We start from the raw sequence: 16,109 nt of genomic DNA, 5'->3' as shown, positions 1-16,109 counted from the left end.
AACCATTGTTTAATTATGGTCACATTACCTTTTTTCATCCACAACTTTTATCCTAATATGCCACCACCTTTAAACCAATATAAGGAGCAGTTGTTGGACAAATCTATAGAGATCGAATACACAATAGCAGTTTTATATGTTACATTTTACATTTACAAGAACAAAACTATTGACACTCTAAATGAACCATGGCTACCTATTGGATGAACCGAACACAAATAATACTTACATCAAGGTCATAGTTCTCACTGGCAATAAACTCAGCGTTGAGGAAGAAAACTTGTGCCACACTCAACATGGCTTCCTCTTCCCACTCATCATACCAGTCAATAGTACAACAGTTTATCAGGGCCGGGTTCATACGGCACCGCTGGCGGAACTTCCCACCTGCTGGACTCATCGTCAGTACCACATGGAGGTTTTGTCGGACACGGTGGATGAAGAATTGGTAGACAGAGGCACGCGTGTCAGGGATATCAGCTTCAGCAGCAGCATGTTTTAAGTCCATTGTAATCCCATCCAGTTCCTCATTATCAAAGAGGTCTGGAACTTCACCAGAGTTTAGGATGCAGTTGATGTCTTCTAAGAAGGACTCCTGTAAAAGACAAAAAAGGTGTTAAAATATAAACTTTATTTATTTTACATCGATTGAGAAACAAGTTATACAACTTATGTAAATCACTCTCGATGGCCCAGATGTAAGCGGGCAAGGGGTCTTAGTGTGGGAGGAAACCGGAGTGCCCGGAGAAAACCCACGTGATCGGGCAGGTGACCCCTGACCTTTTCATGTCCGTGTCGGGGATGGAAAGAAGGTGTTACACATGGAATTTAATATAAATGGGATTTATAGAACATATAGAAGTTGGGATGTGACAGGGGTATATTACAGTCATCATGATGTCCCAAGTGAAGGAGAAAAAGCACTGCTCTCACCAGGGTGTTATTTCTCTGCTTTTGCTGCAAACTTGCAACCAGAAAATGCATTGTCATACCATTGAATCTAAAATAAAACCAAATCAAAACGATCCCCATATAGATACACATATGGCCTTACCTTTACAATGTCAGCATCTGTCAGTAAAAACACATTTTTCTTGCCCTTGACACCACTGCTGAGGAATAGCTTTTTTAGGTCGTCTCGGAACTCATTAAAGTTATATCCTCTCTGAAGGGTGAGCTTGAAGAGTTCACAGCTAGCTATATGGGCTGCCAACTGTACAACAGTGGCTTTTCCTGTGCCGTCAAGTCCAACCTGAAAGTGGGAAATAAAAGTGAGTCAGTTTAAAGTTATAGATTGTGTGATCTCTCACTGTTACAATGAAGATACTATCAGAAATGATAGAAACCATCATCCAAGATCTGTATAAGCTGAATGAGGAGAAAGGTAAAGATCCATGTGTTTCAGGAGAATAACCATACTCTTCTTAATAATTATATGACAACAGAATCCAGGTTCAGGCTTGATCTCAAAAGAAAATTGACCAATCAATTAATTAAATTCTTTTGATTAAGGTCATGACACACTGAGATAGTAATTCATATTGTTTTTGTATTTAAATGACGAGGCTTAAGTTATACGTACCAACATCATGTGTCCTCCCGGCTGACGGAAAACTCGCGCTGCGCGAGTGATGTGCTCGACAGCATCTTTGAAGAACACCATTTGTGATGCCTGTAATTAATGATGAAATTTTCATTAGATTTGGAACAAGAAAAATAGACAATCAATAAATTTGAAATAAGTATGGTTTTTCAACTTTGAAATTAAAATGAGATAAAAGAGTGCTTTAAAACTTTAAAATGTTCAAGAATTCCTTACACTATTTTATTTCAAATCTGGAAATAAAGGCATGCATTGTAAATCAAACTTGTCTCTTTTCAAATAAAACTAATTCAAAGAATGTGAATTCAAGGTACAATCAAGGTTTAAAAAAATTACGTATATTAGCAATATTTTCTGAAATAAGAATACAAACCCATGCAAATGAAAGGTTCATCAATATCATACAAAAACATGCAATATAACATAATGTAAGTGGTAACCAGTACCCAACAACACAGTAACACTGATTAAATAACGATAAGTAAAACTCACGGCAGACATTATATTGTTATGTGAGTATAACATGATGTGATATTATCACTGGGCCAACACATCAAATCAGTCTATATACGTAATTCTTGGACACCAATAATATATATATATATATATTTTTTTTTTTTATAATTTTGGGTCAAGAAATCAGATAAACAGCATTTAACTTTCAATCAGAAACTCAAATGATTATGATTTCTCTAAATGATAATTTATCTTAAAATATAATCTTCCTGATTTCATCAAAACCTGATTTTGAAATGAGGGTAAAATTTCTGTAATCAGTTTTAATAAGTTACATTATGAAAATGGAGCTAAATGTTACGGTTCTAAATCAGAGCAAAATATAAGTACATGTTAAGGCTTTTATGTTTTGAAAATAAGAAACAAAAACATTTCTCCACTATTACGGTATTCTAAAATCATATACATACTCAGCATTCAAATGTAAATGTGGAAGTTAAATCAATGAAAAAAACCCAACTAATTAAAATATGCATATTAAACTTAATATGCAAAATCAACCTAATTTGCACATTCAAAGTAGTCAGCATATTCAGCTTCTTTATTCATATTATAGCTATTTGAAGTTTGTTAAGAGTTACAATAAAATCTTTGCCAGTGTTAATTTGGTCATGCAAATATGATTATACACCTGACTTACATTCTCCAGAAGATACTTGGAGTGTCGTTCTGAAAGCTTCAAACACAATTTTTTCGATACAATATGATGTTTATTTTAACTTTGGAATTTTGCTAAATATTTGGGAAAAAAACAAAATATTAACTACAATCTCACCTTGTACATTAGGATGATAGTCCTAATATTGTATTTGATGATAAAACCTCTGCTATAAGTATTTTACCCAACTGAATTAATTAAATAGTGATTTAATTTTCCACTTTTGGCATGACCACATTTGTGATGATTTAATATTGTGAGTTAAGATTTATTACAAGTTAATGGTTTGCATTTGTATTTTAATTCAGAAAAAAATGTTTTCAGCAATTTCCCTCATACCATAAAAAATGTTTCTTTATAATTTTAACAGAAATACAACCAGTTACTTTGTGTTTAAGTTTTCCTTGAGCTTTTTGAGGAACAGTAAGACCAGGTTGTGGTGTGCCATGCTTTAGATCTGTACTGAATCTGTCATTTAACAATTTATTTGTTCTGCATTTAAAGAAAATTATTTTTTTTTATTACATTTCTTACTCTCAAAACTAAATGAGGGAGATGTGGAATTGTTTTTGTATCCAAAATACAACAGAAAGTAAATTTTAGTGAGGTTCAGATTAGAAGTAATGCTAAATTTAGGTGTTGCTGTTAATTAATTGAAAGAAAAATAAATACCGTTGTTCATTATTTTATAATTCTACAACCCAAACTACCAGAGTGGAAAGCTATATGAATTAAAATTAGAGAAAGTGTTTATGAATATTATCATACATTTGATCTTTCCAAAGTAAAATTAAGACATCAACACTACAAATTCCAGAAAAAGCTCAAGGGGTCAAGGTCATTTATCTGAATAACCTTGATAGTCCTTCACCCAAGGATGCTACAAGCCAAACATCCTGCCTTTCGACCTCTTGGTTATTTAGAAAAAGCAGGAGACATTGACCATCATATTTTGTTTTTAATCAATTCCTTTCCAGCATTTCAACTAAATTCTACAACAAAGCAATTGCAAGGAAATTAGAACCGTAACCTTAAAACATCTGTTTAACGGAACATATACTGCAAAGGTGTTATCTGAATAGTGAGCCCAATTCATTCTTGTCAAAAAAAAAACCTGGTGATTCAAGGAATTTTGCGAAATGTGTGCAAAATTTCTAATCAGACCATTCCAATTCCAAAATGGACATACCTACTCTTTTCTGACTCTATATTTGTTCAATCAAATCATAGCAAATGAAGTTTTAAGAGATAGATATTCTAATGTCTTGCTTTTTCCTTAAATCTTTTTTTGAAATTTTAAATTTTTCATCATGTTTTGATGTCCAAACAAATGCTCAAAATGTATCCATCTTTGCAGTAAATCATGATTAAAACTCCCCAAAATCTGCAACCAATAAATGTAGAACTAAGCAACTTTGATGTGTACCATAACATCTGTATCAAAGGAAGGCTGAAACAGAATGATAGCAGATGTTGATTTATCTAGTACATCATCCAGGTAGACACAACAATCTCCCATCCATCATTAAACATATTGGTTTTAACAATTTTACTATTTACGACCTTAATAGACCCAGGCAGTTTTAATTCATAGTTTAGATACTATAATAGAAAACTACCTGTAGATAGTGTTTCTATGGTGACATGTTATTTTTATAGGTATAAAGTTGTAAATATTTCATTACAAAGCAAGGGGTCATTTAATAATGTAAAACAAAAAAAAGTAATTTTAAACAAAGTTTCTACTTTAAAGCTTGATTGCTGTATGTATTGTTTTCTGATATATTGTATAAATATAACTAATATGATGAATAACTGAATAGTAGATTATTTAAACTTATTTAAAAATTTGTCTTTCAACACAAACTACACCAAAATCATGCTCTGAACTTTTAACATGATCGAGGAAACATCAAACATATCAAAATGAACAACTTTAAAGGATTCTTAAATAGCCATGTTTAAATTGTTTTTCTTAATCTATCTTTACAATTTGAAACATTATGAACAAAGTTGCAAAAAACTTAAAACAATAGTGAAGATAAGTGTACCGTCAAAACGCTTTGTGATAATGCCTGAAATACAATCACATTTTATTTGAAAGGTTTATTTTTTTAACAGAAAATTTGTAAATTAGAATCTCAGAGGCAATTGAGACCTTAGAGCAGATCTTTAAGTGTTTACATTATATGACACAAAGAGTGGGCAAAGACAAATGCTCTTGACATTTGTTTATGCCCCCAAAACAGTTTTGGCCACTTATGTCATGATATGTATGGGTAAGGGAAGAAAGCTGGAGATGCTCAGATCTCAGAGATAAACCACAGACCTACGGCCACTATCTGGTCTCTGTCCAATATAGGACTTGTGACCAGGGAGAGGTGCAGGGCTAGTAATTACATTAGGACACCTTAACCACTGAGTTTCTGTAGCAAAAGTTGGAAAAGAATCACAAACTTAGAGCAATTACAATATTCACTGCAAACCAAATGGAACATGGAATGGAAGAGGGCTTATTTATCCATCCCAAATACCGACATTTGTTGAAGACAGGAAGTGTAGAAAAGGTTAGGGGAGATTACCCTCAATGATAACTTGATAAGATGAGTAATTAGTTTATTTACAAAGAGTGAAGATATAGTGACAATAAATCTACAAAAAAGTGACACTAGGAATTTTAAAAAGGTGGGGTGCCACATTGTGATGAAGTTATTTGTGACACTGCAGTACTTACAAATGCCTACAAAGAACAAAATACTTATAATTACAAGTCTAAAACATTACAATGCAACTATTCCCCTGTCCTTTGGACCAGATGAGCTGATTTCCTTCCTAACCATAAACAATGATATATAAGTGTTGTGTCGGTTAAAATCATTATATATACATTTGAACTCTGTATGCACTTTTTAAACCAAGAAACATTGCCGAACTCTAACCTATTTGGACTTGATTTCTCCTATTCCATCATTTCATAATTCAGTTACCCTGCCCTTGTGAGTAGGTTTGATTTAATATATTTTATTTGCACATTATATACAAATGGGATTTGACACAAGTTGTAAACTTATAATCCGTCTTCTCCCTTTGTGAGCAGGCATTGACAGTTATGCCTTTAACTTAATAAGAAACGTACAGAATTTCCTCGCATAATGATATTTTACTAAACAACAACTGATATAAGAATCAATACAAACTCAAAAGAGCAGGTAACTACATTTTACCAAAAGACCCAATACAAGTTCATATTACCCTACTAAATTTCACACCCTATATGAGATCATATCATACCTTGGTGTTGCCATAATTCATCCTCATATAATACTCTTCCAACACCTGGGCTAACTTGTTACGGTCCGACATGGGTCGATACACATGATGTGTAGCCTCCATTTCAAAGAAGTCTCCGAACAAAACTTGCTCATTCATCAACATGTCTTTGGTCCATTTCACCTAAATACGACAAACAACAAAGCATTTTATACAAGCTATCTATACAGTAAAACTAGAAATATTTAAAGACATAAATGTCCTTGCGTTCATATGAAATTAGGCTAGAATAGACAGTTACACAACACATCCTTCATTTTAATGTATTCATATCAATAGAGATATACACACCTTGAAGTAGTCGTGCAGGATATCTGACAGAAACTGGAAGAATGTGTCACGATCCTCGTGTAAAATCAGTCGGTCATGGAACACACGAGTCGCCTCATGGGCAAACAGCAGTGCAGAATTGTCTTTACTGATGATAACAGTCTCATGGGCCTGTAACAGTCCCTGGATCACCTGTAATATACAAAGGGTCAGAAGGGGTCACAAGAGGTCGCAATAGGTCACAAGAGTTTGGAAAGACCAATACGGGGGAAGGAGGGTAAACAATTATCATCAAATTGGGTCAAATTAAACATGAGACTAGCAAAGACCAACATAAGAGCTCAGTGAATATCATTGGTTCTGAAAAGATTCTTTATATGTTTGCCAAATGTAAATGTATAAAACCCTTGATCATACATCAACTTATCAATGTATGTCTTACCTTTGAGAGATCACGCAGGTTGAAGTTATAGTGAGACTTGGTAGGGGTGGGTAACATACTGCTACACATACGGTAGTACACGGCAATACTGGCAGATACCAGGGGCATCAGTTGGTCCTTAAACTCTGTGGCAAAGTCTCCTTCCATGAAGAATTTCCCCAGCTGTACCTGGTAAATGTGTTGGAGTGACCGCGTTGACGGCTGAGGCAGGGACAACATGCTACAAGATACAAAGGTCGTAGCTACTCAAAAAAGGGCCAAAGCTATCGTTCTTTAAGCTACAAGAAGGGCAGAGGTTAGATTTTTACATGTTTATATCTCTAATTTAAAACAAACCTGAAGTGTTTTAGAAGGCGTGGACTGATTGGATTCCTTCCACCTCCTGTAGGACCACAGGCAGCTATCAAATTCACATCCAAAATATCCTGAAACACAAATAAATTGTATCTAGCACAATTCTATTGCTCCAAAGAAAAAAAAAGAAAAGGCAAATTTTTTAGATTTCAACTTTAATCTTTAAGAAATGATAAGAAAAGAATTCATTTTTGGTCCTATTGAGGCTTGGAAAAAGCTCTGCGTTTTTTATTCGTTTTAAAAATCAAGATATATTGATATACCATATTCGACCCAATAAGCGCCCAGGGCGTTTAAAAATTGAAAAAAATGAAAAGGTGCTAATATGACAAAATTATTGCAAATCTAGACAGTATCTTGTAGTTTTGGTCTTTATTTATGCGTGGACAATTGAAATCGAGGCCTCAAAAAGGGGGAGGGCGCTTATAGGGACATGGGCGCTTATTGGGTCGAATACGGTATAGTAATCTCTTGTTAGCTCTCATGGATGGGCACGAAGGGTCTTACTATAGGTGGAGACCAAAGTTCCTAGAGAAAAACCTACATCCAAGGAATCAAAACCCCAGCAATATAGAGAAAGTGAAATGTCACATCAATATACCACCCGACTGCCCATAAGGTCCCACGGCTATCTGCCTACCTTCCAGACAAGCTTGGACGTATCAAAGAAGCCACCCAACTCTAGAAACTGTCTGAGGAGTTCCAGTGGCGGCTGTGCTCCGTAGTCCTCTGGAGCGGGCATATTCAGGTCGTCTACAAACACGATTACTTTCCTCCCCTTGGGAGCCCCGAGGGTGTCCTTGCCCTTTTTAATAAGTTTGTGAATGATGTGGGCCTGGAAGCGTGCGGCAGTTGTCTGGGCGCTAAACTGGATCATCGAACTAATAATGCCTGTCACCTGCTTAATCTTTGTAGAACCTGAAAAGATACCAAATTTAAAAATGATATTGCCAGTGTACACAATGGCTCAACTAGTAATATTTCTGGAAGGCACAATTCATGACCAATATTGTGAGAAGATATGATTTTACACACAGTGAGGATAACATCATCTGGTGGAATGAGTTCAGGAGCATGTTCTCATATTATCCTATCATCGTGTGATTTTACACAAGGACAAAGGACATCACAAAATGGCTGTCATCTGACCCTTTGGAACTGTTACGGCTGTTATGGTACTATGTAATTATAACTCTCCATTGAGCAACACACGGAGACATTGAATGAATATTAATAGGTATACTGTGGGGGTGACATATGTTGTTGATATGGAAGACCTAGTGCAAATGACATTGAAGTTATATGGCAATATAACAACAGTGCGGATTGAAGATGATCAGCGGATAAAAGATGGGAATTTGGATTTTAGTTATAGGCTCAACTAGTATATTTCTGAAAGGCACAGTTAAAAAAAGGTGCAAAAATATTTTTGCTTGAGAAATTATAATTGGACCTGTTGAACCTTTTCATACTCTTTCATAAGTATTGCAAGTATGCCACTAGAATATTGTGCTCAACTTTTAAAAGTTTTATTATGCCCATAAATTACATCCCAAATAATTTTGTTGACAATAATTAAGATCCCGTACCAAGGAGAAAGTCCAGGTTTTTGTTTGGTTCATCTTCCTGTCCAAATCGTGTGATGTTGGTGATGTTCTCTAGGAGGGACGAATGTTTGTCTGAGTAACAGAACACATTCCCGAGAACTGTGCCGTTCTTGATCTCTGCTCCGCCCTCTTTCTTCAGACGAGTAAGCATATAGTTAATGAGGGCAGACTTCCCAACTCCAGAGTCACCTGTTAAAAGTTCAACATTGAAATTCAATAAAATAGTCCAACACCTGAGTTATCTGTTTAATGGGCATTTCTCATGTCATAAGTAACCTGTTTCATGTTTATAATTCAACAGAATAAAGTTCATTATTTAAATAATGTTTGCATGTAATTAATACTTAATTACTCTTTGAAGCAAAGCAAAAGTGATTATTTTTGTGAGAAACCTGAGTAACCAGATAAATAGTTGTGAAAATAAGCCTTACACATGAGAACTGGGAATTCAGTCCTTGGTGAGGGCCAGGTGTGTTAACATTGTGTCACTCAACCAATTATCTATTCCTATGAGTAAGCTACAATTTTGTTATATACACTACCTGTAAGAAGTACCGGGTGTTTGTTGGTGACAAGAAGACTACACAGGAAAGAGAATCGTACAATATCTACTGTGGGAGTGATTTCTGTTTCCTCTCGCTTTTTCTTGTGTTCCGACACGATTCCCATCGTCTCTCCGATGGTAATCACAGCACTTTTCTCAATGAGTGATCGAGTGTTGGGTACAAGTACGTCCCATAGAACAAAATTACCAGACTCCATGTCTATGAAGTAACTGTATACACTTCGGTTTCCTGTGGGGAGCCTCACACCTTAACATACAAATATAATATAATTAACCCTATCTCCCATGGGAAGCCTAACATCCAAATATGCTTAAGATAAAATTTCTTTGGTCCAAGGCTCCAAGCCACCTATCAGTATAAGCATTCAAAATTGTGTATATTAACATTAAATCACATTCATGCTGATTTCAAGATGATGACATTCAACTGTAATATAGGACATAGACATTTGACCTTGAGGTTAAGGTCACAGAAAAGTAATTTTATTTTAACCTACCTAGTGGTGGTTCAATGTCAAAAAGGTCATGCATGAAACCATCAAACTCATTACAAATGTTGATGCCTCTTTCGCCCTTGTCTTTGTCAGATGACCGACGACTGATGCTGTCATCGTCATCAACATCTTCCTGTCGTTTGAAATTCCCACCAATACTCCAGGTGTATGCGAAAGCAAACATTTTCCCAAGAATGTTCAAAAGTTGTAGGGGATTCTTTTGAAGGTAAGTCTCTTTCAGAGGCTGGGAACTAATAAAAACAAAAGAGAAAACTGATGACTTACATTTGATATTGTTTATCAGAATCCCTTCACAGCAATGAACTTGATGAAAAATTAATACAAGTAAAATATGCTAATAAGCTATGCCTATCAATTGTCCCTGAAAGCTTTATTTTTTTTTTTACAATTTCCTCCATGTTTTTTTAAATGAGTAAGAAAATCAAGGCTACATTGACAGAATACAGGCCACTAGAGACACCATTTGATATAAATGTATGTATAATCTTGATGAGTGAAGGTAACAATGGTAGGGCCAAATGGTTTTTCAGATTGTATTGTATTCTATGGAGGATAGGCTAGTTTTCATTTACTGTCAGTGTATAATTTTAACACCTGGACTCACACAAAATTGTTACTACAAGTGACTCAATAGCTCACATGGGGTTAAAATGGAGTAGAATTCATACCAAATCAAAATTTAGAATGCAAGGATTTTCATAATTTATATAAATGTACACAAGTGAGAGTATATTTGATATTTGGAGGAAGCACTTCTATTACACGCATTGAGAATTCAAAAACTCTATTGGTACTGGGATATCAAGACTTTTTCTTTTATAAATCTTCTAAATTATTCCCATTTAAAGTCCCTATAATGCCCAAGTCTCCATATAAAATCTGGACAGGATCGGATGGAACACAACAGGACATGACTTATATGGGTAACACTTTCCCTTTACTTCACGGTGGGGACAAAAACATAACGATCAGTTTGTATGATAAAGCACAGCTACAGTCATTCCAAGCTACCACACGAGTCTACGTCACACTTAAAGTACCTAATCCCACTAAAACGATCCAAATGTTTTCAAGATGTCCACAGTCATTTACCTACAGCCAGTTGTGTAGTTACCTAGCCCATCCAGAACTTGTTTCATGCAAATTAGCCAATCACACAATGTGCAGCCAACCCCTAGCATGTGTAGCCATATTTGTAGCCACATGTGTAGCCAACAAACCAAAATATTCAACATGCGTTAAAACAATTATAAATTTTGACAAATGGATCATTTTGAACAATGTCGAATACATTTTATGATAGACTTTATAATTTTACACATGATATATAGATGACCGGATGGTGTGTTGATGAAAAAGATAGATGGATCGATTGATGAATTGTGGATAAAAAGATGTTTTCAGCATATGCTGTACCATAGCAGGAAATCATCACCTGAAAATTAAATTTACATGCACTGCAGACCTTCACACATCTACCGTAAGATAAAGAATGAAACAATATATGGTAAAAATACACTAGACAATCAATGTATTGAAAGTCCAAATGCTGTGACAGCTGATGTATAGACTGCCTTGGTAAGATGTTGACAGACTTTTTTTTATATATTAATCTACTTTGTAGCCAAAGACAGGCCATCAGTCTATTCACTGTTTTTACATGGGCCTGGTCCCAAGACAAAGCTACAAAATAAAGGTCATTCAATCCAAATCAGCCATTCAGTGTATGCTACATTCCCACTATGTAAAGCTGTGTGCTGTATCACATCTACTTACCAATCCTCAGAATCTGACGAGGAGCAGCTAAGGAACAAAGGTCAACAAAAGTCAAAAAAGGTCAACAGAGTTTGGAAATGGTCAACAAAAGTCATGAAATGCAAACAAATGTCAACAAAGGCCACTAAAGGTCAGCAAAGGTTAACAAAGAGAATGAAGTCAACAAAAGTCCATGAATGTCAATGAAGGCAACAAAAGTCATTAGAGAGGTTAAGGTCATTTAAGGGTCAAAAGTGATACAACCCAAAACGTCAAGGTCAATTAAGCTTAGAAAAGGTCAACAAGTTCAATGATTGTCCATATAGATCTACATAGGTCAACAAATGTTAAAACATGATCGAGGCCCATGAGTTCAGATACAGAATGAAACAAAGACATAAACACTTTATATTGGCCCATTTCGCCCTTGAAATCAGTCATAAATTTGACTTTTTAATCAATGAAGAGTATTTGGTTCCATCAAATCTGTTCATTTAAAAGAAAATTTTGGGAATTTTAGTCATTTTTGACCTTGTTTGGTCCTGCCCCACTGGTTCCTGGTGGTCAGCAAGGACCGATATGGATATCTTAAAATGCTATTAATAATTCTAACCAAGTTATACTCTTTTCCTATGAAAATTGAGCAAATAATGCTCATAAAAGAAAGTATTTAAGACCTTTCCATCTATAAAGAGTATTTGATTTTATCATTTATGGAATTTCAGAAGAAGATTTTGGAAGTTTTAGCCTATTTGACCCCTTTTGAACCAACCCCTCAGGCCCCCAGGGGGGTGGGGGCTGGAACCACATAATTCACAATTTTACTTGACCTTTGACCATGGAAGGTTTCTGCAAAATTTCAACAAATATAGTTCAGCAGTATTGGAGAAGATGTCAAAAATGTAAATTGTTATCACAATATGATGCACGATGACGGAAAAAAGGCGATTAGAATAGGTCGCTTGAGACTTGCTCTCTGGTGACCTAATAAGGCCAAGAAAGGACAACAAGGGTCAATAAAGGTTAACAATTGCCAATGAAAATTTACAAAGGTCAATTAAAGACAAAAGGTCAACAAAGGTCGGTTAAGTTCAATGAAAGTCAACAAAGAGCATTGATGATCAACACTGTTGCGTGGACAAATGACAATGATGGTAATTAAGCTGTGGTCTATAAATTCCATTGAAGGATGTTTTAAGAAGGCTTTAAAAAAAGGTCGAACATCTTTTACAAGTAACTAAACTATTTTGGTGTGAAAAAAAGAAACTGTGAAATTTTACTCATGAACAGTGCAACCTGCCTAAACCCCACAATGTATACAGAAAATTGCTTTAACAATGTGATAATAACTAGATCAGATATCATTTGTGACTGACACAGTAGGTAAGTTTAAACAGGTTTTACTGTATATAAGAGAACCTTGAGCTTTTCGTGGATTGGGTCTCTGAAATAGTGTCCAAATCCTCCTTGATCTTGGACTGGTAGGCCCTACTCTTGCGCTTTTTGCTGCGTCCGGTTCGGGACGTACTTCTGGATCCTGTTCGTGAAGAACTATGACTGGATGCCTGGCTCTCGGAACGCTCCGACACCTCCGTATGGCCTCCATCATCTTTATCTGTAGATATAACCATAGAAACCAATATGTTAGTCATGTGATTATGAGTATATATATACACTCATGTATTTTATATAAGCAGTATAATAATTTGGCTTATCAGATAAAATTCCTATAGCATACTCACAGAAATTGACTTTTATTCAATCATTCTGATTTAAAAGTAAAGGAATTTTTCGCAGTTATGGAATGATATTGAATCTGTTGGCTTCAAATACTTATAATTATATATCATCCATGATTAATTCACACGCTTATAGTATTCAGCAAATATTTACCATGCTAAGACAACTTATCACAGATGTCTGCATGTCTGTGATCAAGAATACATGTACTTCTTTTGATATCTATATAGATAAGGCTAGTTTCATGCAGATGAATGTGATCATTTGTTTCTATGCTTAATCCAATTACAATGATATTTTAGCTGAAATATAAACAATAAGTTACCACAGGTAATCTTTTTATCAAACTTTCAATGAATTTACAACAAAATTCATATCAATATGACTGGTATAAAAAATGGCTATACATTGTACTGTTGTAAAGTAATAATTGAAAATGAATGATAATTATGTACAAGACAGAGAAATAAGAAAAGACAAGTAAAGAAAGATAGATAGACAGTTGATAAGAAAACAAAACAGATAGTTTTTGAGAGAAAAAAATATGAATTTATTTATTCATCTCCGAATTTTCTTAATTAACTTTTTGTGAGCCTTTGAATATGTATCTTCAGTGTGAACCAGACAGATATTTTCAGTAAAATTCTTTGATATCTCTCTGTTAAATTTTCTGATGAAAAGAAATACTGAATTGAACTTACAAAGAACAAAGACTTATTCTGAAAAAAAAAATTCATGTAAGGGCAGGGGGATATTTTTCCCAGTGGAGAAATTAAGTTAAATCACTGACAAAAGAAGAAGACATCTTGAAGGGAAAGTGAATAGAGGACTACAAACACAACATTAAAAAGACATTTCACGTGAACTACATATAATCAAAAGGAATAGAGAAAGGCTGTGAAAGAAGATATAGATGTTTGCTTCAATGTGCAGCTAGATGCAGATACTGCAGATAACAGATAGATGTGATGTAGAGATGATGACTAGAAATAAACTACAGTGATGGTCAAGGCTGACCAATTAACCATTCCTGTAGTGACCATGTAATGGTAACAGATCAGTTCAATTATCACACCTCCAAACAAGTTATCACAACAAGTTAACAAACGCAACACATCAACAATATGTCTAGGACAACCCTACTCTAGATACCTGTCTCTTTGTCGGGTTGTTTGCTACGTCCATAGAATATGTCACCTATTTTTCGTCGCACTATCAAACAGTAATAATAACATCAGATTCACCCTTCTTAACATTTTCTGCATTTTTTTTCTGCAAAGAATTGGCTTTCCATACCCAAATGAAAGTTTATTGGTGTTTTTTCGCTTCTAACAGCAATTATTTGAATTATTTGAATTCATATCGGAAATAAGAGTTCAGGGAAGTTTTTTTACAGAAAAAAAAAAATTGTGTTGGAAAATGATTAGAAATGATAATCATAATAATAACAGATAACAGAGAAATATTGAGCTGGTAAGTTTAATCTCAAATCAAGATATAACGATAGGATTAACATTTTAGTGTAAAAGTGTAACGGTGTATGTCGATATAGATAAGTTGATATATGATGTGTGGTCATGTGACATGACATGCGACGACATAAAATGATGTTGATGTGCATGACGACGTGTAGCACTCACACTGTCCCAGCATACACAGGTAAAAGAGTTAGATTATTAATTAACATATAATCAATTATGATAAACTAATATCAAACAAAAAAAGTTTTACACATAATGAATATCAATCATACAATCATATTTGAAAAATGATTTTTCTTTACGGTTGATCAAACAGTACATTAACCTCATTAAAAAGCTTATACACTGATCATTTCCTTGTATAATGATAAAATAATAATAAAAACACCATGTTATCTTATCTTAATTCATACAGATGCGGCGAATAACAACAGAAATTAAGAAATTATCTATGTTATTTCTACAATAAGGACACTAGTCATAGTCCTCCTGTGTCAGTTGTGTTTCTGAGATAAGCCATTTTATCTGATGTCAATTTATCAAACATCCAAATTAAAGGATTAATCATGATAAGTTCAAAACCGTCTAGATTTTGTATCATAAAGTTAATGTTATGTTACATTCATTTAGTCTAAATTGAGTCATTAAATTTCATTCCATTTTACTTCAAATATAAAAAAACCCACAACCATTAAGTACATTAAGTGTATCTATTCTTTAATAAAACATTAAATTTTCTTTATCAATTAAATAATATCTAAGTTCAAAGAAAACCACACAAAAAACATGAGTTTCTATTCTTAAATATTTTTTTTTTTATTTATTTTATGGTAGCTGTTGACCTTATGACTGAGGCCACTGGTCAAACAAAAGCATGCAGTAAGATCTAATTTAATTATTCGTGTCAATCAATTTAAAACCATGCAGAAAAATATAATGTACTTTTAGATTTTCTGCTACTTGGAACATTCCGCTTATCTGATAATAGTCAAGGTAAGAAGGAATAAACACAACTGAAATTCTTATCCAACAAATTATCAAACAAAATCATAAAAAAAAACAAAATGTAAATCAAAGCATATCAGTAGGGAATCTGTGTCATACAGATCAGACTTAAAACTATGGTTACCAGTTTGCTTGTTTGATTTAAATGTCCAATACATACCTGTATTTATTCATTTTACCATTATTAAGTTTCTAAACAGTAATTTTCAGTGTTTATGGCCATCAACCCAATAAAATAAACTTCAAAACAAAAACAAATTCTTATAGC

At 34.2% G+C, this 16,109-nt stretch overlaps 1 protein-coding gene across 5 annotated transcripts in view; it reads right to left on the bottom strand.

Moving 5' to 3' along the window:
- Positions 1-16,109, bottom strand: part of LOC138318660 (dynein axonemal heavy chain 6-like) — an 84,736-nt gene that overhangs the window by 25,734 nt on the left and 42,893 nt on the right. For 2 of the 5 annotated variants that reach the window (XM_069261236.1, XM_069261237.1), the window contains 13 exons: positions 15,779-15,814; positions 13,035-13,230; positions 9,843-10,090; positions 9,323-9,592; positions 8,763-8,969; positions 7,814-8,091; positions 7,156-7,244; positions 6,820-7,039; positions 6,399-6,569; positions 6,069-6,230; positions 1,583-1,672; positions 1,055-1,252; positions 230-595 (listed from right to left, as the gene is read on the bottom strand). In XM_069261236.1, coding sequence (XP_069117337.1) covers positions 230-595; positions 1,055-1,252; positions 1,583-1,672; positions 6,069-6,230; positions 6,399-6,569; positions 6,820-7,039; positions 7,156-7,244; positions 7,814-8,091; positions 8,763-8,969; positions 9,323-9,592; positions 9,843-10,090; positions 13,035-13,230; positions 15,779-15,814 — 2,531 coding nt within the window. Of the gene's footprint in view, positions 1-229; positions 596-1,054; positions 1,253-1,582; positions 1,673-2,759; positions 2,796-4,203; positions 4,228-4,828; positions 4,853-6,068; positions 6,231-6,398; positions 6,570-6,819; positions 7,040-7,155; positions 7,245-7,813; positions 8,092-8,762; positions 8,970-9,322; positions 9,593-9,842; positions 10,091-13,034; positions 13,231-15,778; positions 15,815-16,109 lie in introns of all 5 variants that reach the window. The other 3 variants (XM_069261233.1, XM_069261235.1, XM_069261234.1) reach the window with 3 other exon arrangements.

This window comes from Argopecten irradians, chromosome 3 (assembly GCF_041381155.1).
Source record: "Argopecten irradians isolate NY chromosome 3, Ai_NY, whole genome shotgun sequence".
Taxonomy (NCBI): domain Eukaryota; kingdom Metazoa; phylum Mollusca; class Bivalvia; order Pectinida; family Pectinidae; genus Argopecten; species Argopecten irradians.
Note: the sequence above shows the minus strand (reverse complement) of the source record. Positions and strands in the feature narration are given on the sequence as shown.